This window comes from Cyanistes caeruleus, chromosome 19, assembly GCF_971803275.1.
Source record: "Cyanistes caeruleus chromosome 19, bCyaCae1.hap1.1, whole genome shotgun sequence".
Classification (NCBI taxonomy): Eukaryota; Metazoa; Chordata; class Aves; order Passeriformes; family Paridae; genus Cyanistes; species Cyanistes caeruleus.
This window is the reverse complement of record NC_141719.1, coordinates 2,105,022-2,130,158: the sequence shown is the minus strand read 5'-3', so window position 1 is coordinate 2,130,158 and position 25,137 is coordinate 2,105,022. Positions and strand designations below refer to the sequence as shown.

The window sequence follows — 25,137 nt, the reverse complement described above, 5'->3', positions numbered from 1 at the left end:
ACAGGAAATTGTAAGAATTCTAAAAATCTCTGCAAAATAAAACACTCAGTAAGTGTGATATGAGTTTAGAATCCTAAGGAATATGATAATTTTCCAAGTACAGCTATTATATTTTTAATGTATTTATAATTGTGGTTGATATTTTAATAATTTTATATTGTTCAAAATATATTCTCCAAAATAAAAATGCTGGTTTTCTCATTCACTTATTTACCAACCCAACCCAGTGATTTCTTTCCTACTAAAGAAACATTCTAGGTCTGCCACAATAAAATAAAAACACAAATACAAACCAAAACATCCCTAGAAACCTTCAGAAATATCAAAATACCCTGCTTTCCCCCAAAGTTAACTTTTGATGGGTTATAACCTCCCCTTCCTTTTCTTCTTAATTCAAGAGCCATGAACTTTCTTGTCTAATCTTCAAAAAAAGTACTTTATTTCTCTTTATTGCATTTACTTCTGACTATTAGAACAACTTCTCCAGATTCTCAGACTTTTAATTCTGATGCCATTTCACCCTACCAAAGTGCTTGGATGTCCCTGTCCCAAAATCTCTCAGGACTTTCACAAAGTCTGCAATGTGACAACCATGTGAGGTAATCAGGGCAAGTAGTTGTGATAATCATGGTGTGGTCAAAAGGGCAGTTCCTGTGGCAGATACATGGTGTGGTTTCCAAATGTGGCACTGAACACTCCTGCTTTAAAAGGCAACAGAAATCAAAGCACAGGATGCTCATGTATTCTTTACCTGCCACTAGCTCTTTTTAGGCCAGAGTCATGAAGACTGGTCACTGGCCACCAGTCCTGAAGATCCAGGTCTCTGTCAGACTCATGCTGGGACAGCCTGTGTCCATCTCTGTATCCCTATCACGATGGAAAAGCCACATTCTGGCCACAAATTACTCCTTGGACAAGGGATCCACCAAACCAAGGACATGAAATACAGCTCACCTAACAGGCCAAATATCTGTTCTTGGCCTTCCAAAGCCCCGCCCTCCTGTAGCTGTGGGCAGCTCACTGCAACATGCCAGGGCAGAAGGAAAGTCCTCATCCCTGTCTGCAAGAGGAAGGAGGTCACAGAAGCAGGCTGGAGGACACAGAAGCTGTCTGGAGAACACTTCTGTGCCTGCAGCCTCAGCTGCACTGACACTGTGTGCTGCCCTTTTTTAAGCCACACACCCCCAAGCACCTCTGGGTTCCCTTTCTGGGCAGAGTGCAGATGAGGCCCTGTGCACTGATCAGTGGCTGTTTCTGTCAGGTCAAGTTCTTTTCTTCCAGCATTGTTAACCCAAATATTCCCAGATGTTGTTTGGCCCATCCCACCTGTTCTTTGTTGTGTCCCAGTGAAACACATGAAAGTGGCCAACCCAGCCGGCAGGATTTTAACCCCTCTGCTGTGATTTGCTCCTAACAGGTAGGCCAGGCAGTTTCAGCAGGTTTAAAGCACCAGGTTTCAGTGAGATGGGCCAGGCAGTTTCAGCAGGTTTAAAGCACCAGGTTTCAGTGAGATGGGCCAGGCAGTTTCAGCAGGTTTAAAGCACCAGGTTTCAGTGAGATGGGCCAGGCAGTTTCAGCAGGTTTAAAGCACCAGGTTTCAGTGAGATGGGCCAGGCAGTTTCAGCAGGTTTAAAGCACCAGGTTTCAGTGAGATGTCGTTGCTGGTCTGCAGTGGAGCAGGGCCCAGAGCAGGGTCCCCTCGATGGCTCCAGGCTGCCATCCCCTGGCACTGGGTGCCTGGAGCAGAGGCCCTGCTCAGCTGCTGCCCCGGGAGCTCCCTGGGACTGACAGGAGACTGATGGGGCCGTGGCACCAGCACCCCCTGCTCCCCTCAGCGGCAGTAATGCTGTCGGCGTCCTGCCGAGGATCCCCAAAGGAACACGTCTGTCCTTCGGTGTCAGGTGGCAAGGGCCAAGCTGAGGGGACCTTGTGCTGTCAGAGCAGCAGCCAAGGCCTGAGGGGAAAGGCACAGCCACCATCCCAGCCAAGGCCTGAGGGAAAGGCTCAGCCACCATCCCAGCTGATGTCCTGGGCTCCGTGTCCTCTGCCTGATCGCCCACGGTGACTGTACCCAGCTGGGACACGGCTTTCCTGAGCTCTCCAGAGGGCCAGGGGAGTCCAGCTGCAGGCAGGGCTGAGTCTCCATAACCATCATGTCAGAGCCACCAGCCCAGCCAGGGCTTCTCCTGCAGCCCTGATACTGCTGGGGCACTTGAGGGACCTGTGGTGTGTGGCCCTGCAGCCTTCCCTGAATGAGTGCTGGGAAAGCCCAGTTTGAGCAAAAGGACATGGACAGCCCCTGCAGCACTGCTGGGCCTTGAAGCAAGCCCTGCCTCTGCCTTCATCCTCACCCAGACAGGAACTCCAGGAAGGTAGCAGTAAAATGGTGCACTTCAGAGCTGCAGCCGGGCCTGTCTTTTGCATTTGCTGGTTAAAATGAGAGAGGGGGTGCCTCATGCACCCCACAGAGCCCCGACTGACTTCTGGCAGTACCTGGGCAGCTGCTGTGTTGCTCATGGGCCAGCACATCCCAGCAGGGAGTGGCCATGGCCATGGTGCTGGGCCCCGTTCTGATGTTTAACCTTTCAGCTGGCAATGGAGCTGTGCTGCAGAGAGTCTCTCTGGGGTAAGAATAGCAGCTGCTGCCTTGGGACACAGCACACGTGTCCAGCTCCTCCACGGCAGCACGTTGCACTGCGACATAGAAGGCAGCCTACCCGGCCAGGAATGTCTTCAGGCACTATTAGTGGAAGCAAATCATGCCCACAAACAGGCACAACCCCGCACAGGAGTCTTGGGAGAGCGGGGCTATTTTGGGCTTTTGACCTTGAGGATGAAAGGAGACACGTGATGGGGCTGATCCTCCTGCTAGGGGCCTCCTCCAAAGCTCCTTTCAGCTTTGTCCCCTCCTCCAGCAATGGCTCTTGTGAAGGCTGAGGGGCAGTTTGGTGGGGCCTTGGAGTGCAGGAGAGGGCAGAGGAAGCTGTGAGTTTTCTGGGGGGTAGGGCCAGTCCCCAGTGCCATCAGCAGTGCCCTGCTGTGCTCAGGGCAGGTCCTGCCTGAGGGTGTGCACCTGTGCCTGAATCTCTTAAGTAAATGCTTGTACTAGCCATTACAGCTAACAGAGATACTCACAGATTTTGTGTGCCATCTAGACTCTACCCAGACCCACCCAAAGCTTTGGAGATACCCTCAGGTGGGACTACTCCCAAGAGGAGCAATCAGCTTCTAGGTGGGCTTGGGCAGGCAGTTTCCTGCCAAGAGGCCCTGGCTGCAGTGACAGTACAATGCACACTGTGAGTCAAGGAGAAAGGCTGCTGGGGATGAGGAGGGAGGAACAAGGTTAGGAGCCCTTGGGAAAAGTTGCGCAGTGTCATAAGGAGGAAGAGCTAGTCTGGCATCTCTTCAAGGCATTGTGTGGCTTTCTTAAGGTCTTGAAAGCTGAGGTCTTCTCCTAAAGAACCATCTCCCATTTCTCTCCACAGACAACACCAACAGGTTCTGCTCATCAGTGCTTGTTAGTGACACTGGAATCAGACTGGACTCAACAGGAAGAGCTGGTTCACTGTTGAGGCTGCACTTGGGAGCCAGATAAGGTAAGAGCCCTTTGGATATCACTGTCATGGGTGTAAACTTCCCTTCAGTGTGAGCATCTATATGGATTCAAAGCATCTGGCAGTGACTTCTGCAAGCTTAGACCAAGCAGACAGTGTCAATTCTTATCACTTCCCATCACCCCAAGGAGCTCCCCAGGCAAGCTCTTCCTTGAAAACATTGTGATCCTGTTGGGTTCAATGCTCCATAGAACACAAAACTCTGCTGCTCAATACCAGCATTTCTACAGCTGGCAGTTGTAGAAAGTTGTGGACTAACACAGGCTTCACACATCACTGCCTACAAAGGCCCCTGCTCCTTTGCTTCTTGTTTCCTTTCTGTGCAAACTGAACTTCACACCCCAGATGCTGCTAATGTGTTTCTCTTCACACCACACTGGTCTTCGTCAAGGACTTCTGCTACCTGGATTCAGCTGGAGTGACTGACAGTGAGAGCTTCAGGGGTGACAAGGCTGACCTCTGGGTTGATGTGGTGAAGAGGTGTGTTGGAGCCATGTGGTGTGCAAGAGCTGGACACTAAGGGAGAGTCCTGGGAGTCATTCCAGCACCTGGCCCCAGGCAGACTCAGCTGTTTGCCCTCTCAAGAGAAACTGGCAGCAGCTGGTGGCAGCAGCTGAGGAAATCCAGGATGAGGGAGATGACACAATGTAGGAACACTTTTGGTGTCTTGTAACCATGCTCTTTGGGACTGAAATTGTCTCTGTCAGAGAACTGTCAGTCCTTCCCAGTGCAGTGCACTGCAGCTTCTGGTGACACACTCAGAGATTGGTGTTTAGGGTTTGTGGGGGCTCAGCATCACAATCAAGAGTAGGGAAAGGAAAAAGGAAAAGATCACCCTCTCTTGAGTCTCCCATGGGAAAGAAGCTGTGCTGAAAGGACAATGGGAGAAGCATTAGGAGGATGTGAAGGCAGGAGCTGGACAAGGAGCTGCTGGAGACAGGAGAGAGTACAGGCTGGATTTTCAGGAGTTTCCAGATCAGTGGCCAGCCCCTAAGTTTGTGGATCCAGAATCCAGCACTGCCACCAGCTTCTCCCTTCTGACCCAGACGGGAAAAGTAAGGAAGCTTCTTCTGCAATGTAATTGGCCAAGGAAAACAAAACCCAAAGAAGTTGTTCATAGCGTGTATGCAGAGGAATCTACTACAGTCTTTATTCACTAGACACTGAGGTGGGTACAAAGACTCATGGCAGAAGGAAAGTGACCAAGAGGTTCACATTTTGTGCAGTCCTCAGGACACTTTGCTGCCTTGTGGCATTCTCATTCTTCCTCTTCTATCCTCCTATGGAACTCCCGGCTCTTGGCTCGGAGCTTGTTGACCTGTGACTCTGCAATGTCAGCCCGCTCCTCGGCTTCCTCCAGCTCGTGCTGGATCTTGCGGAACTTGGAGAGGTTCACATTGGACAGCTCCTCCTGTGTGGGGAAAAGGAATCAGTGGTGAGGAGCACAAGGCAGGGATTTCATTCCTCTTGCCCCTTGGCTTTGTTGAGGACAGCTTTTACCTAGAGGGAGGACACAAATCTCTTTCCCATTTCTACCAGTGCTCACACGACATCTTTGCTTTTGAGGACGATCCACTGTAGAAGTACCATAATGGGATTTGAACATAATTCTCCATTAGAATGTGGGAAGGATGCAAAACGGACAGCTGGATAATGGGCAGCTGGAAATGTGATTTTGTTGAGCTCTAAAATCAAATATTCAATTACATCTCCAGACATTTAAGTGGGGTTAGGAATTTATTAGAGACAACTATTTAAAGAGGGCTCCTTTCATAAATTCCCTTAACAGAACCAATAGCTCTACTCTGTCCTGGACTGTTTCTACAATGAAGAACCCATGCTCAGACAATCATAAATTCAGGGGCTGTAGGACTTCCCTCAGGACATCCCTGACTGCTGCATGCCTAGAAACGGGAAAAGATTCCTTGTACAATTATAAAAATATAACACAAAGTGGTTTGGGAGGGGACTTTCAACACATTCCCTGTCTGCTATCAAAACTCTTAAAATAAATTATTTCCAAGATTTCTTTATATATTGTACTACTGATATCAGTATTAAGACTCATTGTGATTCTAATGCAAAAATGCTATGTTCACTTGCCCTCCTTAGCAGTCTTCTTAGTGCTTTATTCTCAAAGGCAAGTCTGCTTTATGAGCCTTTCAGAGAATTTGAATACCTCCTTTATAAATGAGTGGCATCTTCTAAATTTCTTATGTTTGTCTCCTCAATGGCCAAACTACCCTCTGGGAAGTGGTTCTTGACAAGCACTCAGATACTTACAGCCTCCTCAGATTGTCTCTTGTAGGATTTCACTTTCATTTGCAGCTTGTCCACCAGATCCTGCAGCCTGAGAATATTCTTCCTGTCTTCCTCAGACTAGAGTGTTTGGCAAACAGGAAAGAGAGTCAATTCTTGATTCTGCATCACGTGAGGTTAACAATTCCCCTTGGGGATGGTGTGTGCAAAACGTGCCTTGCTGTGAGAAAACCGTGTGAGAGCAGGAGCCCTCCTGCCTTACCTGGTAGGTCAGTTCCTTCACCCTCCGCTCGTACTTGCGCACGCCCTTCACGGCTTCAGCGCTGCGCTTCTGCTCAGCATCAACCTCCCCTTCCAGCTCCCGCACCTGCAAGGACAAACCCATCCCTGCAGCTTCCCTGACAATGTCTCTGCAAGGACACGCTCACTCAGGCACAACCCCAGCCCTACACACCCTGGCCTCCAGCTTCTGGATCTGCTTCTTCCCTCCCTTCAGTGCCAGCTGCTCGGCCTCATCCAGACGGTGCTGCAGGTCCTTCACTGTCTGGTCCAGGTTCTTCTTCATCCTCTCCAGGTGGGCACTGGTGTCCTGCTCCTTCTTCAGCTCTTCTGCCATCATGGCCGCCTGATCAGAGCAAAGGGTCAAAGCCATTTAAGGACTGGAGATATTTTGGGGAGACTACATTCATCATTGGCAATGCCAGGAGTGCCCAACTCACATCTGTGATGGCCTTCTTGGCCTTCTCCTCAGCATTGCGGGCTTCCTGGATGGTATCCTCCATTTCACCTTGGATCTGGGCAATGTCCGTTTCCAGCTTCTTCTTGGTGTTAATCAAGCTGGTGTTCTGTACAATGAGAAGGTCATGACAAGTGTTTAATTATAAAATGTGCCAAAATAAAGCTTCTGCCTGAACAAAGACTTTCCCCTTCCAGCTTCTACCTCTTATCATGTAATTATTGTTACAATGAGTGTTTACAAAATGTTGGGGAATGGATGCAAAACACGCCTTTCCTAGGGCTCAGCAGTAGGGAGGCCTTTCTAGTACTGCTGTTCCTCTGGTAAATTCCAGCCCTCTGTGTTTGGTCAACACAGCTTTTTCTCCCTGCCCTGACCTGGGTGTGGAGGAGCTGAACTCGTTCGGCAGCATCCAGAAGCTCCTGCTCAGCCACTTTCCTCGACCTCTCCGTCTGCTCCAGGGCTGCCCGGAGCTCCTCAATTTCAGCCTGCAGCAGGTTTGCTCTGCGCTCCACCATGGCCACCTGCTCCTTCAGGTCATCCTTTGTCCTAAGAGCATCATCCAGATGGATCTGGGTGTCCTGGAAAGAAAGAGAAAAGAAATTACCAGGTGCCAGTGGTCACTTGAGTGGCAAAAATGTCAGGGATCTCATTTTTCTCTTTCTTTAGCTTTGCTGAACAAACCTTGAGCACTGCCTGAGTGTTTCTCAAGTTCTTCTGTGTCTCTGCAGCCACACGGTTGGCATGGCTCAGCTGGATCTCCATTTCATTCAGGTCTCCCTCCATCTTCTTCTTCAGCCTCAGGGCTTCATTCCTACTCCTGATCTCAGCATCCAAGCTGCTCTGCAAGGACTCCACAATTCGCAGATGATTTCTCTTCAGCTGGTCAATCTCTTCATCTTTCTCTGCTACCTTCCTGTCAATCTCAGCCTTCACTTGGTTGAGCTCAAGCTGCAGGCGCAGGATCTTCCCCTCCTCATGTTCCAGGGAGGCCTGGAGAGGGGGACACAAACATTGATAGTATCAATAAACCTACTGCTTCCTTTTGGGGGAATATAAGAATATTTCCAGAGATCCCAGCTGTCTGCACTCCCAGACAGATGGGAGGGGAATCTAGGCTTGTTTAAACCTATTTCCTCATTTATTTAGTGCAGATGCCAGTGTTTATGGTCACATACCTCAGCTTCCTCCAGAGCAGCCTGGATTTCAGATTTCTCCTGCTCAATCTGCTTCTTCACTTTCTCCAGCTCATGAATCGCCTTCCCTCCCTCCGCAATCTGCTCGGTGAGGTCGGAAATCTCCTCTGCAAGGAAGGGTTAAAAGCAGCATAGTCAGGCAGAGAGCTGAATGGAGAAAGGCTCTATTGCACCAAGGGGCCAGGCATGTTCTTAACCTGCAGGTCCAGAGCCCTTAAGTGTGGCAGATGGACGAGTTTATAAGAAAGGCCAGTGAGGGGAGCAGAGGGCCAGGGACTTACGCTGCAAGTTCTTGTTCTCCCGCTTCATTGTTTCCAGGTGGTCCAAGGACTCCTCATAGGCATTCTTCATCTTGAACAGCTCCGTGCTCAGAGAGCGCGACTCCTTCTGCGAGGCCTCCAGCTCAGCCTGTGTTTCCTCATACTTCTGCTTCCATTCTGCCAGGATCTGAAGAGAAACGGGGTGTGAGTCGGGCTGTGGCCATCACAGGGGCATGCTCTGGCCAGGAGTGCTGGTGCTGGAGGCCAAAAGACCTTGTCAAAGTTCTTCTGCTTCTTATCCAGAGCAGCACAGGCAGCATTGGATCTCTCCACATCAATCATCAGGTCCTCCACTTCATTCTGCAGCCTCTGCTTTGTCTTTTCCAGGGAGGCACATTTGGCATTGACAGCCTCAACCTGTTCCTCTGCATCCTGCAGACGTTGGGCCAGCTTCTTCCTGGGAGACATAAGGTCAGCTCACATCAATACTGGGTTTCAATCTTTGCTTTTTATTTAGTGTGCCTAATAATTTTGCAGTTTGCAGTCACAGAGTTTTAAGACCTACATTTATGCTGTCTGTAGGCTTTGCCTTTATTATACCACTAAATACATTATAGGATAAAATTTCTCATTTTCTATTGCTTTTCACCAAATCCAGTCCATGACTTATTCCTCATAATATTATGATGTTTCTCTTGCAATGTCACCTTTGAATTTTCAGTCTTACTTTTCTTCTTTGCCTATCACTACATACTTGGCCTCCTCGAGCTCCTCCGTGCGCTGAATGGCGTCTGTCTCGTATTTGGTTCTCCACTGAGCCACCTCGCTGTTGGCCTTGGACAGGGCTCTCTGCAGCTCCCCCTTGGCCTCCTGCTCCTCCTCATATTGTTCCCGGAGCAAGTCACAGTCGTGGCGAGCGGACTGCAGGGCGTGGGCCAGGGCGTTCTTGGCCTGTGGAGACAATTGGGTTGGGACAATTAATTTCCTGTGAGATAATAAAAATGTTAACTTCATGAAAGTTGTTGAAAATTATTTGATTATAATATTTAAAGTTAGACCTAGAAAAAAATGGCATATTCATTCTATGCTTTGAGAATCTAGAAAGCCTTCTCAGGAGAGATAATGGGTAAATTCTGAAGGACAGCTATACAGCTGCGAATCATTTAATCCTTTCAAATATGTTCTAAAGCTTCAGCTTCCACTGTGAAAATGTAGACTAAGACGTGCAGTTTCTTTTTGGATATATCACAATCATTTTTTATATGGCATCATAAATCTGAATAAAGACCTGAAACTGTTTTTCCCTGTCTCAGTATCCACACTGTGGGGGGGATGTCTTCCTCAGCTTTCCACACCAGAGAGGGAGGAGGTAAAATTTCTCACCCTGATTGATAGCTTAAAAATTAAACGATACAGCTAACATTCTGATTTTGTGTGAGAAATACAGGAAATAAAGGAAATACATATAAAGAAAACAGATTCCAAATCCAAAATCAACCCCCTACAGGAAGTAACTTTACCTTTATTTCTTCCTCTAAATGTCTCTTTAGTTCCTCAATCTGTTGAGTGAATGCCTGTTTGCTTCTGGATAACTGAGATATCAAGCCATCTTTTTCTTCCACCTGGCGTGAATATTCACCTAAGAATGTTTTCAGACAGATTACAATTTAAAATCAATATTCAATCAATATCTCTTTTAAGCACAGCATACCAGCTTACAGAGAATAGATCAATTTGAATAAAGCATCAGTATTTTCTCATTATCATCGGTTACAGGTTGTTCCATTCCAGAGGGGTATGGTCAGGTGTGTATATTACAGGTATGTTACCTGACTCTGTCTGCAGACGAGCTCTTTGAGCACTGAGATCATTGATCATGCGTTGATGTTCTTCTTCCTTGGTCTTAAGCTCACTCAGCTGATCTTCCAGTGTGCGGCACATCTTCTCCAGGGTGGCCTGTGCGTCAAAGTCATGTAAAGAAAGAAGACTACCACACAGTTCTAGCATGCTGTTCTCAAGGTGAAAAACAATGCAGCTGAATGAGACAGCAAAATAAAATCAGAATAAAAATCGTGTATTAGGCCATGTATAATAGGGCAGTAATGCAACAGAAATTCTTTACCTTGGCTTTGGAGACAGACTCCATGTTGCTGGCCAAGTCATCAATCTCCATCTTCAGCTCACTCTTCTCCTTCTCCAGCTTCTGCTTCACACGTTGCAGGTTGTCGATCTGCTCCCCCAGCTCAGCGGTGCTGTCCGCGTGCTTCTTGCGCAGGGCGGCAGCCGTGGCTTCGTGCTGCAGCGTGGCCTCTTCCAGGTCCCGCCGCATCTTCTGGAACTCTGCCTCACGCTTCTTGTTCATCTCCACCTGAGCTGCTGTGGCCCCTCCTGCTTCCTCCAGGCGCTCACTGATCTCCTCCAGCTCCCTGGACAGGTCAGCCCGATGCTTCTCTGCTTTAGCGCGAGAGGTTCGCTCTGCCTCAATTTCCTCCTCCAGCTCCTCAATGCGCGCCTGCAGAACAGGAGGGACCCTTCACACCCGTGCCCTCCTCCTGCCTCAGCTGAGCCTGAGCACGGAGGAGAAGGAACAGAGACTTGCCTGCAGCTCCTTGATTTTCTTCTGAAATTGCACACCCAGGGCTTGCTCATCCTCAATGCTACTCTGGATCTGGCTGATTTCAAAGTCTTTCCTTTGGACCAAGTGAACCGTGTTAGAGCTCAAAGGAAGAAGACAAGTGGTCCAGCCCAGCACTCAGAAGCCCCAGAGCCACACTTACTTCTTCAGTTTCTCATCCAGCTGCTGCTTATCATTCTCCAAATCCATGATGCTGTCATGGGCCAGCTTCAGATCTCCTTCCAGTTTCCTCTTAACTCTCTCCAGGTCCACACGCAGTTTCTTCTCTTGCTCCAGGGACCCTTCCAGCTGAACACAACAAGACCTTCAGTGCTCTACCAGCCAGCTCAGGCTCCATACCTGTCCTGTTCCTGCTCTGTGTCTGTGTGCTTACATCATCCACTTGCTGTTCCAGCTTGCTTTTGGCTTTGGTCAGAGTATTGACTTTGTCCTCCTCTGCCTGCAGGTCATCCAGGGTCTGCTGATGGACCTCTTGGAGGGCTTTCTTCTCTTTTGTCAGCTTCACAATAGTCTCATCCAGGGCTGCCATCTCCTCAGTCAGGTTTTTCACCTTTAGAAAGAAGGAAACAAATATAAATAAAGGAAACAGATATAGAAGTTCTGTAATAGCACAGGGCTCTTTTCCGTGAGTGTGACTGACAGGTTCTACCTCATACCTTGTTTTCTGTGGCGTGTTTTTCCTTCTCCACCTTGGCCAGTGTTAGCTCAAGGTCATCAATATCTTTCTTCAGTTCTGAACATTCATCCTCCAGTTTCCTCTTCTTGGCTGTCAGCTCAGCATTAATTTCCTCCTCATCCTCTGCTCTTTCAGTCACCTCCTTAATTTTGGCTTCCAGCTGTATTTTGGTTTTGATGAGCTGGTCACACCTTTCCTCAGCATCAGCCAAGCTGTCTGCTTCCTGGTGGGGAGACGGAATTTTGTGGGTTCTAATGTTTTGAACTTTCTCTGCTCTGAATCTTTTATCACTGGGTAGCATCTGAACCTCATCTTCAACCTCAGTAAGAGAAGGATCTTAACTGCTAGTGACCAAGCAAAGAATGACTTTTCCTGCACCTGCATTCACAAGTACTACTTTCAGTTGTGTTTTGCATTTGACGGAAAAATTAATTCATTTTTCTACGTTGTGTTGAGGATCTACATTTGCCTCCTTCCTCTGAAGACAAAAACACTGACTCCCACTTGAAACTCTCTGTATCTTGCACTGTTTGTCAAAGTGCTTAACACATCACATCACTTGCAGAATTTGTTTCCTCACTTGCATATACATATGATGAATAATTCCCCAAATTCATGACAGAGTCTTTTATGCTCTGATCTGAATATACAGACTCATTTTCTGAGTGATAAACTAAAGGTGATAAACTCACAGCCTGTACTTGGAGCTGCAGGTCATTTTTCTCCTGCACAAGTTTCACCATTTTCTCCTCCAGCTCCTTCCGCTTTGCCTCAGATTTTGCAAGCTCTTCCTTGGTTTTCTCAAACTCTTGTTTCATGTTGGCCATCTCCTTCTCAGACTCTGCACTCTTCAGCAAGGGCTTGATCTTGAAGAACAGCTTCATCCATGGCCAGTGTTTGACATTCATGAATGCACGAATGTTGTACTGGATGCAGAAGACAGACTCCCTGAGGCATAATTAAAAAGTATAATGAATATTCTCAGTCTGGTGAGTGTCAGCACTTTCCCCCAAGCAGAGTGACTTGAACTGAAGAAGACAAAGGTGTACCTGCGCTCCACCATTCTCTGGTACTCCACCCTCGCCAGGAAGCCCCTACACCTGGCCTGGGTGCGGGTGATGAGCTGGGCCAGCTTCTCATCCCTCATCTCCTCCAGGAGTCCCAGCAGCCCAGCTTTGAAGAACACCTTGAGAAAGGGAATGTTGCAGCACATCACTGTCAGGTAGAGCAAAGCCCAGGGATGCAGTGAATGGGGGAATTTGTACCTTGGTGTGTCCAAATTTGTACTGGGTGTGGTCCACATCAATTGAGCCAAGGAGCTTCTCAGAAGCCTTCTTGCTGTCAATGAACTGTCCCTCGGGGATGGCACTGGCATTAAGCACCTTGTATCTGTGGAATCAGAGGAAGATAAGGCTATTTTTTTCCAATCCACTAAACTGCACCAACTCTTTTTAAAATTAGAACACAGCCTAAATGGACCCATGAATGAACCAACATTGCTGTTAATGATGCTGACAAGCACAGAGCTCTCACCTCTGTTTGAAGTCAGCATAGAGGACTCTGCTGGGGAAGCCTTTCCTGCAAATCCTGATCCCTTCCAGCACGCCGTTACAGCGCAGCTGGTGCAGCACCAACTCGTGCTCCATGGCACCTGGCAATGCAGAGCACAAATGAATGGCACAGGTTGCAGTGCAGAGGGGAATGGATGGATCAGAGCAAGGATCTTCCTGCCTGAGCAGCTTACCAGGTGTTTTAGTCTCATTGGGGATGATACAGCGCACAAAATGGGGGTGAGTGCTCCGCAGATTGGTCATCAGCTTGTTGAGGTTCTCCTAGAGGAACCAATCAACAGTGTGAGTTTCCTTGTATGGAGTGTTTGATGCACTAAGCCCAGGTAATGATTTTACAGCTTCTCAAGCTGGGTTTTGGAGCATTTAGATAAAACCACAGAAACCAAAAAATTTCCTGTATTTGAAGATACTGAGCACCTAGACTGAAATACTACAGTGCTGGTATTGGTTCAGTGAAAACTAATGTATGATTTCACACATTCACAAAGAGTAAATGACTTAGTTTTTTCACATTCTAGTTTCAAAATTCAATCTACTTAAGTTTCAAAAAATAGGGATTTATTCAAAGGACATGAATATCTTCTTGGAAATTATTTTCAACTCCTCAACAAAAATGCATGAATAGTAATATTACCATTCTAGTCTGATGCAAAGACATAAAAATATGAGGATCTGAATGATATCTGCTAATGAAAAGAAAAGAAAACCAGCACAAATTAGTAGATTTACATACTTTTGAAGACTGAATGCCCATTTTTGGACATATTTGCAATGTTAAAATTGACTCTGAAAAACCTGATGTGGAATTTCCAGAGAAATTTACCCCCTTTTGAGTAATTAAAAATAACTCTTTCAAATTTAATATTAGCTCATCCCCTTTCTTCACATTTCAGAGATAACAGATACAGCACTATACCCGGAAAAGAGCTGAGACAGTCTGGAAGGAAGAACCCTTCTTCTTGCCTCCCTTCTTGCCACCACCAGCCTCTTCAAATTGAATAAAGGGAAACAAAAAGGTTTTAAATTAACATGAAACAACTTTAAATGTTAATGTTTATGGCTTTAATTCCGAGAAAAGTTTGTCCCACATTAAAAATACAATTTCCACAAAACTGACCTGCATCTGCTCCGCCATAATTCGCAAAGAGTAAAGCCAGGGTCTTAACAGATGATTTCTGGTACAGCCCAATGACAGTTTCATTCAGAGGGTCCTTGTTCTTCTCCAGCCAGCCAGTGATGTTGTAGTCCACTGTGCCAGCATAGTGCACCAGGGAGAAGTGAGCCTCAGCCTTGCCTTTGGCAGGCTTGGGCTTCTGGAAGTTGTTGGACTTGCCCAGGTGCTGGTCATAGAGCTTGTTCTTGAAAGAGGTGTCAGTTGCCTTGGGGAACATGCACTCCTCTTCCAGGATGGAGAAAATACCCATGGGCTGGGAGAGAATATGACAGACAAGAAGGAGAAACAGATTAGAGAGGAGACATCTCTTGGTTGGAAAGTTGCTGAAGTTAGGAAAGGAAGGTGTTCCCATATTGACTTTAAGTCAGAGAATATCAACTAAGACTCAACTTTTTCACTGTCGCTATTTCATTCAAAATTATAGAAATGCCTTTGCTGATGAAATTATTATAGATATGACAATATGAAACACTGTCCTCTCCATAACTCTGTTTACTGAGAAGTACTTAAAGAACATGACCACCTTTTTCACTTCATTTTGTAATGTGGCTATGTATTCTCTCACCAAAAGTTTGATATCTGGGTAATAATCTCCAAAACACATCCACCCTGTTGCCACTTTCACAGATTATATTCTTGAAGAAGCCAAAATATTCTCACATGCTTCATAACTGTTTCTCTTGGCACGCATAGATGTGTGAGACAAGTTGAACACAAGCCAGCATTACAACATTGCAGCAAAGCCACCAACTCATCCTCATCTACACTGTGCTGCTAAGAGCTCAGGGATCCTCAGATCCTTCCCCTCTACTCAGCTCTGAGAAGAAATATCTGGAATGCTGTTCCAGCTCTCGGCCACCCAGCACAAGAAAAACATGAACACAGATGATCTCTTTGGAAAATGAGACCAAGTAATTACAGAGATTCCATGCATGTAACTGATTTGGACAGAAAGGACACCTTCTCAATGAGCTCAATGCAGGCAGCCAGGTCCATGCCAAAGTCAATGAATGTCCATTCAATCCCCTCCTTCTTGTACTCCTCCTGCTCCAGCACGAACATGTGGTGGTTGAAGAACTGTTGCAGTTTCTCATTGGTGAAGTTGATGCACAGCTGCTCAAAGCTGTTAAACTGGAAATAAGAAAGACGCATATTTGAAGATGCAGCAAGAATTGCAAGAACTCATCTTTTAAAATTAAGGAGTGCAGTTAACTTGATTTCCCATGCATTTCTTCAGCCTGTTTTATGACATTATGAAAAAGAGAAAATAATCAAATTAATTGTCCACAATTTTCATTGATAAAATTTAAAGATAAATTATACATCCTGTTTAAAATGAGACCAAGTAGCAGGAGAATAAACCCAAGTTTAGGACTATCATGATTACATTTTTATACTGTCTTTTCCCAATCATAAAAACAATGAACTTTTATGATTTGACCATTTTGTACCTTTGATTTTCCTCATCTTGAAATAATACAAGTCCTTTGAAAGGTCATTTTTTTACTTAAAAAAGACAAATAGAATAATCATGTGATAATATTATGTTCTCTTTAAAAATGTGTCTCAAATTGATCATAACATTCAGTTGTCACTTCCAAATAGCTGTTACGAAATCTTACATCAAAGATCTCAAAGCCAGCAATGTCCAGGACACCAATGAAGTACTGCCTGGGCTGCTTCGTGTCCAGCTGTTGGTTGATGCGAACAACCATCCACAGGAACATCTTCTCATAGACAGCCTTTGCCAGGGCACCCACTGAATTGTTCACCTAAAGCACAGAATAAGTTTTGGAGGTTACTATACACAGCAGAGGAGAAACAGTGGGAACCATAACAGCATGTTCCACATTACCATATTTTTCCTACCTGCTGCACAGTTTGGCCCTTGGTCACGTATTCATTCCCCACCTTGACACGGGGGTAGCAGAGGGCCTTGAGCAGATCTGCTGAGTTCAGACCCATCAGGTAGGCAGCCTTGTCAGCAACTGAATGCCAGAAAAGACAGAAGAGTAGATACTCAAAACTTCCTAAAAGTCAGTGCTTGACTGAGTGGCCCAATAGTGTTCTCCACAAGGTTGCACCATATCTGTCAAAGCTACAAAGTTATTTTCTTTTTTGCATTCAGGACTCTTTCTGAACTTCATTTTCTTCAAACATTCCACAAGAGAGCTCATTGCCTTTACCCTCTTTCAGGTGTCAGTATGGAACTTTCTAGTCATATAGCAGGAGGATCTATCACTCAGAAAGATGGAGGTATGGACAGTCCTTCCTGCTGTGACAGAGACTATGAAGTACACATCTCATGTCAGAGTTTTCTCCAGTAGGTGAGGGTGAAGAAGAGCACAACCTTCTGTCTTGTTAGGGCTGAACCATTTCACTACTCCATAATACAGCAGAGGTTGCAAGGTGTATTTCAACTTAGGTATGATTAGCAATGTTACAGCAGTTGACATGCAAGTCTCCTGGCTCTCTGTCAGTGTAATCTCTTATATAGTAGTCACAATGGAAAGAGTACAGGTATCAATAAATGAGATAAATGCCTCAGCTGGCATCTAATTATGGAGTAACTAGTCTAATTCTTAGTTTACATATTTAAAGCCTGAAATCTGCCTAAGTCCTTATGTAATAAAGACTATCTCTTTTGGAAAGCTTGCTGACTCTACTGATACCTTCAGTGCCATCAGGCTCTGCCTGCTCCTCGCGCTGTTTCTGCTTGAACTTCAGGTTCCCGTAGTGCATGACAGCCCCTGTCAGCTTGTAGATGGCTGTTTTCTCATCAGCACTGAAACCCAGGATGTCAATGGCACTCTGGCAACAGAAACACAAATGTACATATACCAAGGCTCAAATCCACCAGATGATCATTTGGTAAAGTTACTCACATCTGTGGCCATCAGCTCCTCCTGATCATCAATGCTGGGAACTGTGATCTCACCTTGACTCACAAAGTGGAAATCGTAAGGGTTGGTGGTGATGAGAAGCATGTCTGAAAGCAACAGGAAGAGAAAAACAAGCTTGTTTTAGTTTCCAGGTAACGCAGTGAACTACTGCTCAGCAATCTTCCTTCAAAAAAGATTAATGATCTTTCCTACCAATTAGCTCTGGCTTCTTGTTGGACATGATCTGATAAAAGATGTGGTAGCTCCTTTCCGCCTTGAGCTGGAAAGTGACTCTGGACTTCTCCAGCAGATCTGGCAAGGATGGTAGGACAGAGTCAAGCACAAGAAGTGGGGAAGGCTGGAAGGAAGGGGATCAGGCCAGAAGGGTGTCTTACATGTTTCAATGTCAGCAGAAGCCAGTTTGCCTGTGGCACCAAAATGGATTCTGATGAATTTACCCTGAAAGCAGCAGGAAAGTCAATTGAGAACTATTTTACCAATCTGGACAGCAAGAATATTCAAACTGGTGTTGACAGTTGTCCCAAGTAACAACTTACAAAACGTGAGGAGTTGTCATTCCTCACGGTCTTGGCGTTTCCAAAGGCCTCCAGCAGTGGGTTGGCGCTGATGATTTGATCCTCAAGCGTCCCCTGCATGGAGATAATTATTACTAGTTATGCTTTCGAAAAATCATGTCAGGAACAGATGAAAGCATTGATTCCAATATGTGGGTACTGATTTACCTGCATTTTGCCTGATGCATGTTCCTCCTTCTTCTTGTCCCCACTGGCTGCAATTGTTGCAAAGTACTGGATGACACGCTTTGTGTTCACAGTCTTCCCAGCACCGGATTCTCCGCTGCCCAAGCCAAGAGAGAAGCAGAGGGTGCGTGGTCAGGCAGGAGGTCCCCTGGCACCGGGCAGCCCCGCAGGGACCCGCGCAGGGGGTGTACGTACGTGATCAGGATGGACTGGTTCTCCCGATCTGTGAAGAGACAGAGGCAAGAAACCGATAAGAAAAGACAAATAAGAAATTCAAGAACTTAGAGAAAAATTAGAAATGAAGCTTCCAGAGGATCCAGAAACAAAAAATAGCAAAAAGTGCCCAGGGAATTCTAGTGGTTAGTTTTGATGCTATCAGTTATTCAGCTATTAGCAATGCAGTTCTGTAAAGGAATCACTTCAGAGAAATTTAGTTTCTCTCACTAGAACTTAGAACTTCAGTAGTCTTATGCCTTTCCTCACACTGTCTTTTCATCGAGTTACTTATTTCTCTCTTAATAGGCAAATGCGGGTAATGAAAATATTTAAGTTGTAATTTTTTTGTATGTAAATTCTTCTGAAGCTTAAAGTTTCTTGAGTAATCTTATGGAAATTTGGAGGCATTATTAATTACAGAAACATCTGACCTCTTTTACCTTTTTTCACCTCTATTTTTTTAATCCCTATATAAAGAGAAATTACGCATTCTTGAGATTATGCATCAACAAAATTAATTTTTTATTTTTCTATTCTGAATACATTTCCCAGTGTCTAAGAAAAGAACAAGAGAACAAGTTCTAAAATCCTGCACGCCTTTCATTTCAATGCATATATAAGGAAAAGAGGAGGTGAAAGGAAGAGGAGAAAGCACAAAGAAATTTTTTGAAGTTGCTCAGTTTAAATGCTAAAAGCTTTATTTTTTCCTTGATATTGTTTTATGAAGTTTACTTTTCACTACACAGTGCAATTGATTTATAGATGCAGCTACAGACCAGCGCAGGAGTTCCAGAGATCATTAAAGGCTGTATGTAACTTAGATCACATGGCCATTATCTACCTAATGAAATTCATTTGCAAAATAAGTGCTTCAAGTGAAGCTAACATACCTGTTTAAGGTAGAGATCTCTGTTTTATTTGTCAGCACTGATGCTTGAAAATTTAAATTGATATTGCACCCATTATTTATAGGATATGTGTCATTTAACTGTACCCTGTACTCTCCATCTGAGTCTAATTTAGTGATTAAGATACAGATATCCATCCGTATTTGTAAGATTCCGTTACAGGTGTAAGGTCTACACCACAAAATAATTTCTTTCCAGTGAATTTACACCCTCTAGGTTATGTCTGGGTCTTTATTGATTCTAATGACACTGACACTCAGCTCTCACAGACCATTAGATTTAAGTGCATTAGTCTTCCATTAATTTCGCACACACATTTTTTTTTAAATATGGCACCATATTTCCAGAGAATGCCCTAAATTTCCCTCTACAGACAGACGATTTGAAGAGCAGCTCAAAGGAAATCAAGCACTCACCAGTCAGCATGGACTGATAGGCGTTGTCAGAGATGGAGAAGATGTGTGGAGGGGCCTCCTGGCGCTTCTTGCCTCGGTAGGCCAACACCACCTCGGGGTTGTACACCGGCAGCCACTTGTAGGGGTTGACAGTGACGCAGAAGAGACCCGAGTAGGTCTGTGAGGAAGGGACACAGCACGTTGGCTTCCCCTCAGCCTGGCCCAGCACTTGCTGAGGCTGCCCAAAGGAAGCTGCTGCTGCCACTTACGTAGATCATCCAGGCTGCGTAACGCTCTTTGAGGTTGTACAGCACGGCGGGTTCGTGGAGGTGGGTCATCATGGCCATGTCCTCGATCTTGTCATACTTGGGAGGGTTCATGGAGAAGACTTGGTCTTCCTTCACCGTCAGGGTCTGCCAAGGAAACAATGGATCCATATGTATCACCTAAAAGCTCAATGTGGGGGTCAAATGTTGTCCTTCATCCTTGTTTTTGACTCACCTCTCCCCCTTCAGTCTTGACAGTGACTTTGCCTGATTCCCTGCTCTGGATTGTCCCTTTCACAAAGGATTCCTTGGGATGAGCCACAAAGACAGATGACTTGGCATCAAAAGGTTTGTTTTGGGCTGCAATTCTCTCCTTTTCCGATTTTCGGAGGTAAGGAGCGGCCTCCCCAAAAACGGCCATCTCAGCATCTCCAGAGGCCATGTCTGCCCTCTAATGAAAGCTCGTCAGCAGAGGTGTCTTGTGGAGAAAAAAAAGTTATTGGTCATCAGGAAGAATAATACAGTCTATACCAATTAGAAATCTCCTTGCTCTTTAGCTAATAAATTCCTAGTTAGTCTCCAAAATAAGCTCTTAGGAAGAAACCTATTAAATACACTTTGATTTGAAGTTAAAAGTACCCTTTTCTGAACCCAAGAGTAAGATTTAGACTTCTACAACATATAGATATTCTGACAGTAGATAGAACATCTGAATATTAAATATAGTCTAGTAAATCACCCTGAATTCTGACAAGGTTTGAGTTTTTCACATAAAAGAATCTACAGCCACAGAAAAATCGCTCTCTGTTCTGGTCCTTAATTATGAGCAATGAGTCTTCAAGAGAGTACTTTCTTGCTGAAAGGATTACCTTTCCTATTAAAAATGAAAAATTACTTCATTTTTTAGATCCTTTCTATTTTCAACTATCTAGCCTAAGCAAATCCAGCTGGAATACAAGAGGATTTATGACAAGAATTTTTGCACCTCTTTAAAAGTTCTGTCCTAGAATGTAGATTAGGAATGGATTATTTAGTATATTACCTTTGGAGAACAGCTTGTATCTTGGAATATGGCCAACCCTGTAAAATAGAAATGGCAGTTGTTTCTTATTGCTGAACAGCATTCCATAAAATACTGTAGGTTGAAAATACAGGCATGCATAAAAATTACACTGAAAATTTTTGTTCACATGGGCACTCCCTCATGGAAATGGTTGCTAGAGACAGAAGAAATGAAACAGGATATTTCAAGAACATTGTACTCTTTCTTCAAGCTCATGAAATGCATGCACTTACCTGGAAGCCTTCTGCGGAGACAGGCTAGACTTGTCTCTGGCAGATTTTATAGTGTCTCGTCTGCAGATGCTGCAGATGGTCCCCCTTTCTTCGGTCAAAACATTTCTGGCAAACCTTTTTTGGCCAAGCATTGTCTGTCAAACTAAGGGCATAATTGTCACTTGATTTGAATGATATAATTAGAACATTTTTATATCTTACTGACTACATGAATACATCTATAAATAATTTAACACTCAAGAGTGTTAAGGAGAGAATCTAGACTACTCAAGGCACTTAGAGAACTTGCATGGTTCTATTGCTGCCTTTCTCAGTGATTTGCTCCTTGACCCATAGTAGTTTCCTTGGTATGTTTATACCACAACTTTTCAGTCATGTAATGGTGATGACAACGCCTATGATGCTTTTGGAACATATGCATTGGAAGGAACAGGGAAAATATGTCAAAAACTAGCAGACAATGTTGGGAACTACTTTTCAGTGGTATTCTCTAAAAAGCAGAAAGTAAAAATCTATTACAGCTGAGTTTTCTGTATAGGACACTCTCAATAGCTGAAATTATTTGAAATACAGTGAGTTGGGAGCCTGATCCCAAGTAATGGGAGACTCTACTTTGATATGTAGCTCTTGAATAGATTCCTGAGCTGACTGTTGAGGAATCAGATGTTGCAAATGAGTTAAGGTTGCTTAAAGTATCACCATCAAATGCATTTGTGAAAGAGGATTCAATATGAATTGCCAAAGCGCAACAAAATTTGATGGCAAAGTTTGCTCTGTTACTTGCTACAAAGATCAATAAAAAATGACTAAGAATTACTTTAGAATGATTTACACAACTGGGGATGTAAAGGATAAGGGTAAAAAGCATAAGAAAAATCCTCCTTTTCACAGAGGGCCCCTTGGTTTTTAAATTCCTGGCAGAGTCTAGGTGAAGTTGGATCTAATCAAAATACCAGACCTGGTCAAGAGTTTGTGTCTAAAGGGTTTTAGCAGGACCTAATCAGTGACTAATTTGGCATTTATAAAGTGATTCAAAAGGATTTACTATAATTGCAACAGGGATTTAGTTATACATTCCATATGGCAACATTAAAACTATACTTGCTGTAGAGGGCTTAAATGAACTCACACATGCATGCACACAGACACAAAGATGTGTATATAAATGTTCAAGGATTACACCTGTTAAAAGTTCCCTCTGAGTTCAGTGAAATATTCACTTCAAATGTCTTGGAATTTCTCAGTGGGCAAGAGCTGAGCCTCAGGGAGTGGAGGATATTGCTCTAGTGAATTAGCTTTTGGTGAATTTTTTGAAAATCAGTCCTCCATTTTTCACCAACTTAAGAGCTCATGAGTTTTGAGAGGCACCCCACCCTGAGGGAGATGCTGGTTGCAGCCTGCTGCAGTCCGGGAGAGCTCAAAGTGCCTCACTAAGGCCTGCTATTTATAGGGTTGCAAGATGTTTAGTTTTAGTCATCCATGCATTTCCATCCTGGACACAATCCAGGTCAGTTATCACTGGTGCTTCCAGAATCCCAGTAGCAATGGTACTGGAGTTACCGAAACTCCAGCAACAATGCTACCATTCTGCTTCGGTGTGATTTAGTTAGGGAAAGTTCCAAGGCTTTCAGCAAGTGACTGATTATTCCCCCTCTCATCACATCGCATTCACATCACTGAAGTCCTGTGTTAAAATTTCTCCATGCTCATGCTGTTCAGGGAATTCAGGTTCCTCAAGTTTCCAGCTTCAGGCTCTTCACCAAGTATCTCCTCATTTCTCAGCAGCTGTCCTTTCAGGACAGAAATACCAACTGCAAATAAGAGGGGGCTACCACACTGCTCAAGCAACTCGTATAACACCCATAGGATGTTGCTAAAGCACCTCATGTAACACTACAACTGCTCCATACAGTATGGGCAGATATTATTTTGGGTTCTAGTACTCATTGCCAGTGAGTGCTTGTAGAAATCACTAGTTAGAGCATGAAAGAAAAGCAGTATTGACTTACCTGGTTTTAATACAGCTCTGGACACAGATGAAAATAAAGCTGTTTGAGAATTGATCTATGACAATACATGTAATGTAGCATCCTATGAAGGGTTAAATAGCCCCCAAAATTCAATTTGGTTGTGCTTATAAAGCACATCTCTCCTAAGTAGTCTCTTCTCTTTCATAGCTGCTGCAAAGTGTGTGCTAATGAGCAGCTCCTTAAATGCAATGAATTCCAATCTTACAAAGCCTAGAGTGCTATTCTGTTGGTTATCTCCAGCTTTCCACGGAATCCTTCATCCAGTCATCATGTGTTTGCTGCAGCCTGAGGTGCCATCTGGGATCATATTTATCAATTTCACTCTGCTTCCAATACTCAGTGTTGCCTGTCCAGTATTTGGCATATTGACATCAGCACTGCCTAAGAATTTCTGGCAGAGCTTGCCTGATGCTGCTGTCCTCACAGCAGATCTCCATATGGCTGAAAACCTCCTTAAGGCAGAGGAGACTTGAGTTTCTACTAGTTGTAGAAATCCCTTCACTACTTTGTCTTGTTCAGGTGGTCCATTACAGACCCTATCACAATATTCCTCATTTTCCTCCCATCTCTGACAGGATGTCTGCATCCCCACAGTCGAGCATTGCACAAGCAAGAAGCATTTTGACATAAAGCATAAACCCTTCTCATTTCCCCTGTGTATTCTTCCTACACAGTCCATACTCTCCCATGACTATGCTCCTGTGATGCACACTGTCCTACATTACTTCCATAATTCTGATCACATTCCCCTTCTTCCTTGTAAAATTCCTACATTTGCAGCCATTCCTCTGTTATTTCTCAGCTTAATTGGTCTTCCCATAATGGAGCTGATTTCAGACCCTTATCATCAGGTTAGTAGTGTCATGGCAGATTTTTTTGCTTCTCAGTCCTCAAATATAGATATGTGAAAATCATGGGGAACTCATAGATGGACTTGTGAAGCTTCCAAGCACAGTGAAAGGTCCTACTTAAGAATCCATTAGTATATCACAGGACTGACAGGTGACTAATATAAAGAGGGCTTATGGGGAAACCAGGAGAACTACAGTGCAGCAGGACTGATGGTTTTACTGGATAAATGAGTTCAGTGCCCCTCCCTCAACTCACTTTTTCGGGATCTCAATCCTTAAATTTTACAGTAAGTAATAATAACACAGGAGAAACTCAAAGGGGCACCAGCTGTTTCTCATGCATTGGTTGGAAGCCCACTGCATCCCACAATTCATGGAAATTTCAGCATATTTTGAAAGGGGGATAGAGATGCATTTTCCCCCTCCAACGACTCCAAATTTCTCACACAACAAGCTGCTCTGTGGGTAAGACACCAGGGCTCTTCATCATGTGCTTCTTCCTTGGGAAACTTTATTTCATTCCTCCGCATTAGCGAAATTATTAAAACAATCTCCATTTCATTTTCTTTGGGATGACTGCTAATTTTCTCTTGTAACTTAACCAATTCTGTTGCAGAGTGAAATATATTTACTGTGGTCTCCTTCCTGAAAAAAGAATTATCTTGAAAATAGATTGTATCCCACTTTCTGTAAGTCCCTACAATGTGATTTCCCTCCCCTTGTATTCAGTGAGTCTGACCTGGGGAGCTCTGAGGAAAAGAGGGGGACTCACAGACACAGGTGAAATGTGAATGTTGAGCCCTATCAAAATTCTTGAGTCTGTGGCCCCATGGAAACCTCACTCTCTATTCTGCTTCTTGGAGCAGCCTTGTAACCTGTCTAGTTAGAAAGCCACCTTCACTGTCTAGTTAGAACCAACCACCTTCAGGCCTTCTGCTTAGGTCCTGCACGCCTTCCTCCCTGGACCAAGCTGACCAGGACCTTCTGTCCAGTTGCAATAACAGAAAATGAAACATAGATGTAAGTTGCTGACCTCCACTTCAATGGGAGTCTCAAGACCTCCCATTGATGTTCTTTTCTGCCGAAAGAGAAACAAAATAATGTAAACCCAGTTAGAACATGTGGGAACCAACAAGAAAAGTTCAAGAAGTCATATTTATCTTCACAGGCAAACTCGCTTGAAAAATTTCCTTCCGTAGATTTAAAACTCCTGTTCATATGGACACTCAGACAGGTATCTTGCAAAAATCTCTGAGCTCCTGTCCTGGGGTCAGTTTTGGACCCCTCATGACATGAAGGACATTGAGGGGCTGGAACATGCCCAGGGAAGGGAATGGAGCTGGAGCCCCAGGAGAGGCTGAGGGAGCTGGAAAGGGGCTCAGCCTGGAGCAAAGGAGCTCAGGGGAACTTC

At 44.7% G+C, this 25,137-nt stretch overlaps 2 protein-coding genes and 1 long non-coding RNA gene across 3 annotated transcripts in view; 1 reads left to right on the top strand and 2 right to left on the bottom strand.

Moving 5' to 3' along the window:
• Positions 1–1,918, bottom strand: part of LOC111945453 (myosin heavy chain, skeletal muscle, adult-like) — a 25,444-nt gene extending 23,526 nt beyond the window's left edge. The window contains exon 1 of the mRNA XM_086857378.1: positions 752–1,918. The gene's annotated coding sequence lies outside the window, so the exon portion shown is untranslated. The remainder of the gene's footprint in view (positions 1–751) is intronic.
• The window catches only part of LOC147649784 (uncharacterized), a 15,635-nt gene extending 1,572 nt beyond the window's left edge, over positions 1–14,063 (top strand). Inside the window, exons 3-4 of the long non-coding RNA XR_015278036.1 lie at positions 3,486–3,596; positions 13,841–14,063. This is a non-coding gene — a long non-coding RNA (uncharacterized LOC147649784). The remainder of the gene's footprint in view (positions 1–3,485; positions 3,597–13,840) is intronic.
• On the bottom strand, positions 4,741–25,137 carry LOC111937214 (myosin heavy chain, skeletal muscle, adult-like). Its single transcript, XM_086857382.1, has 41 exons — positions 22,855–25,137; positions 20,846–20,987; positions 20,592–20,629; positions 19,785–20,027; positions 19,553–19,696; positions 19,305–19,461; positions 17,960–17,987; positions 17,747–17,861; positions 17,561–17,653; positions 17,399–17,462; positions 17,217–17,315; positions 17,007–17,110; positions 16,794–16,932; positions 15,991–16,109; positions 15,744–15,893; positions 15,082–15,252; positions 14,065–14,374; positions 13,864–13,934; positions 13,121–13,208; positions 12,910–13,027; positions 12,642–12,765; positions 12,426–12,562; positions 12,069–12,324; positions 11,357–11,599; positions 11,074–11,250; positions 10,843–10,988; positions 10,665–10,755; positions 10,188–10,577; positions 9,895–10,021; positions 9,586–9,704; positions 8,820–9,016; positions 8,339–8,522; positions 8,087–8,252; positions 7,788–7,912; positions 7,294–7,602; positions 6,987–7,190; positions 6,593–6,718; positions 6,328–6,498; positions 6,136–6,240; positions 5,898–5,993; positions 4,741–5,025 (listed from the first exon to the last, which is right to left on the bottom strand). Exons 4-41 carry the CDS (start codon positions 19,989–19,991, stop codon positions 4,873–4,875), a joined length of 5,823 nt encoding a protein of 1,940 aa, XP_086713508.1. The 5' UTR covers positions 19,992–20,027; positions 20,592–20,629; positions 20,846–20,987; positions 22,855–25,137; the 3' UTR covers positions 4,741–4,872.